At 51.1% G+C, this 2,980-nt stretch overlaps 1 protein-coding gene across 1 annotated transcript; it reads right to left on the bottom strand.

Moving 5' to 3' along the window:
• Window positions 1-651: 651 nt before the first annotated feature.
• On the bottom strand, window positions 652-2,729 carry LOC121668172 (pre-mRNA-splicing factor 38A-like). The gene is given in 2 exon segments (XM_042035666.1): window positions 652-2,070; window positions 2,072-2,729. Coding segments are annotated over 2 exon segments (879 nt in total). The 5' UTR covers window positions 2,134-2,729; the 3' UTR covers window positions 652-1,253.
• Window positions 2,730-2,980: the final 251 nt, after the last annotated feature.

Raw genomic sequence — 2,980 nt, 5'->3', positions numbered from 1 at the left:
TTACCCCAGTAGTTACCAAGACTATGAACTGGGATCAGGAGAAGACAGGATGTTCTCTCCTTACTTTCCTCACTTGTTGGAGCGGTATGGCAGTGCCCAAGTGTGACTGATAGGTAAAGCTTTGTAAAGGGAAGGCCTGGTAAAATCATGACTCCGGCCTGTTACTTAGCCTAAGTAGAAATGGACTGTGGGAGAATGACTCAGCTAGGATAGAGGAAGTGAGGCATGCTGCGTGAATGCCTCATGCCCGCACTGTGGTGTATGGTGGTTGGTTAAATTGGGTTTGTTGTGCCTTAAAACTATGTGAACTAACAACTGATGAATGGCATAAAAAGGCCAGGTTTTTGTAAATAAGGTTCCTCCTTTGCCCTTGCCTGGGGACTCCTTGCTGCTCCATATCCTTACACCCAAGGACATCTTTTTTCTCCTTCCCATGACTAAACGTGCTGGTTTGAAAGTAAACCAGTGGATGTGAGAGATTTCAGGTCGGTGTTACAATATAATAGTATTACTGTTGCAGTGCTTGGTTTGGTTTAGCAAGCAGCAGCCTTCTCAGGAAGCACTGCGAGGCTGGTTAGGACAGAGCGGCAGTTCCGCTCTTCCGTAGTCCTTCCGGATGGCCCCACATACCTGCTCCCGCTAGCTGTTGGCCCCACAACACAGTAACAGGAAAGGAGGTGAGAAGGGTCCTTCCATGTGGGCCTCAAAGGAACCTTTATTGCACGATGACAAGCCGATTCCCAGAGGCAGAGAGACCTGGTGGTCAGGGAGCAGGGGGGTTTTCTCAGGGCCCAGGGGCGGTACGTGGGCGGAGTTGGGGTACAGGAACCAACAGGGAGAGCCAGAGGGAGTGGCCAGGGCTAGAGGCAGGGGAAAGGGTGGGGAACAATGTGAAAGGCATAGATTTCAAATGTGAATCAGTGGGAAATACAACACCACAAATTACAATAAATGCAATGATACAGAAAAACTGGTTTAAACCCACAGAGTCAGAGTACAGCCTGGCACCCTGCTGGTCAGGGTGAGGGTGGTGGTGGCAGTCCAATTAAACAGTGGTTGCAGTCCTGGTGGAGTGATGGTTGCAGTCTTGTTGAAAGCAGTGGTCCTGTGGAAGGTGTGATCCTCCTGTGGAAGTTCAGGTCCTCCTTTGGGTCTGTCCAGTGGTGGTGGTGTCCCAAGTCTCCAAAGCACCCAGATGATATATGGTCAGATTCAGGTAGGAAGGTCCAGTACCTTCCCCAGGGTAGGGAATGTCACAATGGAATGTGTCTGTGACTACGGTGATGCGCTGGAGATTTAGATCTTGATCTCTGGCACCTGTCCCGGGATCTGCTCTGGTGCCATCTTGGGCTTTTGCTATGATGCCTCTCCTGGCACAGTGAGGGCCTTCTTCTCTTTCGAGAGCAGCTGTGCCTTCTTGGAGACCTGCTCCGGCTCTGCCTGTACTGCACCTCTGGAGATCTGCAGAGTTTGTCCAGGTCTCTGTACCCTCTTCTGTGGTGGTCAGGAGACGGGATTCGTTTCAGCTTTTTATCTTCCTCTTCCTCCTCCTCCTCACTAGATTCTACATCATCCATGTCTTCTTCCAGAGCACTAACACGAGGCTCGAGTTGCTCAGCTCCTTCCAGAACGTACCATTTCTGCAGTCGAGGCAGGATGATATCACATACACGTTCCTCATGGAGCAGCTCATCAATAAATTCGTCCACATGCATCAGCTCAAATTCCCCATTTCTGTTCGGACATTTTATTTTCCGATAGTCATCGTACAGTGGTTCCAGGTACTTGTAGCAGTCGATGGCAGTGCCTGTCAATCTCATGTACAGCCCTCCAAGCATTCGAATGCACTTGAAGTCCTCATTTTTTATGAACTGCATGATGATGTCCTTCTCAGGCTGGATCTGCAGCAGCTTCAGTGTCAGGCACAAGACGGGCGTGGATTTAATGTTCCCTCCATAGACGGCCCCCACGTATTTCAGCTCCATGGCCGTGTCCACCACCAGCTCAGCTGTGAGGCCAAAACACTCCTCCTTCCAGTACTTGGACTCGTAGATGCGGGTGCGGATGATCCACCAGGTACTGCGGGTTGGTGCCGTGGATGCTGTGCGCGTCCTTCACCGTGTGGTTGGCCATGACAGGTGCTGGACAGCCCCGCTCGCAGCTCCAAACTCAGCTCTCCTCAGTTCCCCTTCCGTGAAGAGCTGTGCCACCTTCTGCCTCCTCCTTGTCAGTTGCTGTGCAGGCCAGTTTGGTCTTGGCTTTCCTTTTCTGAACAGGGGTGACTGCTACCCGCTTAGGCTGTCCTGGCTCAGTGATGGTTTGCGTGGACACAGTGCCTGTTTCGTTTTCTTTTCCCTATATCTCAGCTGGTTTGAAGGTAAACCAGCGGGAGAAATGGTGGTCAGGGCGGTGGTTGCAGTCCTAGTGAAGCGATGATTGCAGTCCTGTCAAAAGCCGTGGTCCTCTTGTGGAAGGTCTGGCCCTCCTCTGGATCTGTCCAGTGGTGGTTGCTCCAAGTCCCCAAAGTGCCCAGATTATATATGGTCAGATTCAGGCAGGAAGGTTCAGTATCTCCCCCGGGGCAAGGAATTTCACAATGTAATGATGTAATCCTATGAGTCACAGGATATTTTAGGTACTCCTTGATGGCCTAGGTCGCTACAGCTGCCCATTGGGGCCTTTGAGCCATTATGGGCTATTGGCAGAGATAAGCCCCTTAGGCCGGGTGTAGCTGTCACAGTTGAATACATTTGTGAAGACAAAGAAACACTGCCCTGCTGCAGGGTTTGATCTTTCTCTTATCTGACACCCGGCTTGCAGCCTGGGGGGTCGGGTGTGCCCCGGGCAGCCATTGCAAGCCACCCACCATTAAGTGTTCATCAGGAATAATGCAGTGGGGCTAGAATTCAGAGTTTAGTTACATCCCACCGTTGTAACCCAGCACACTAAACAATAGATTAAGTGCAAAGAGTGGAAATAG

This window comes from Corvus kubaryi, unplaced genomic scaffold, assembly GCF_017639235.1.
Source record: "Corvus kubaryi isolate FWS band 111438036 unplaced genomic scaffold, C.kubaryi_AGA036_p1.0 133, whole genome shotgun sequence".
Classification (NCBI taxonomy): Eukaryota; Metazoa; Chordata; class Aves; order Passeriformes; family Corvidae; genus Corvus; species Corvus kubaryi.
The sequence above is the reverse complement of the archived record's forward strand: the minus strand, read 5'-3'. Positions and strand labels throughout refer to the sequence as shown.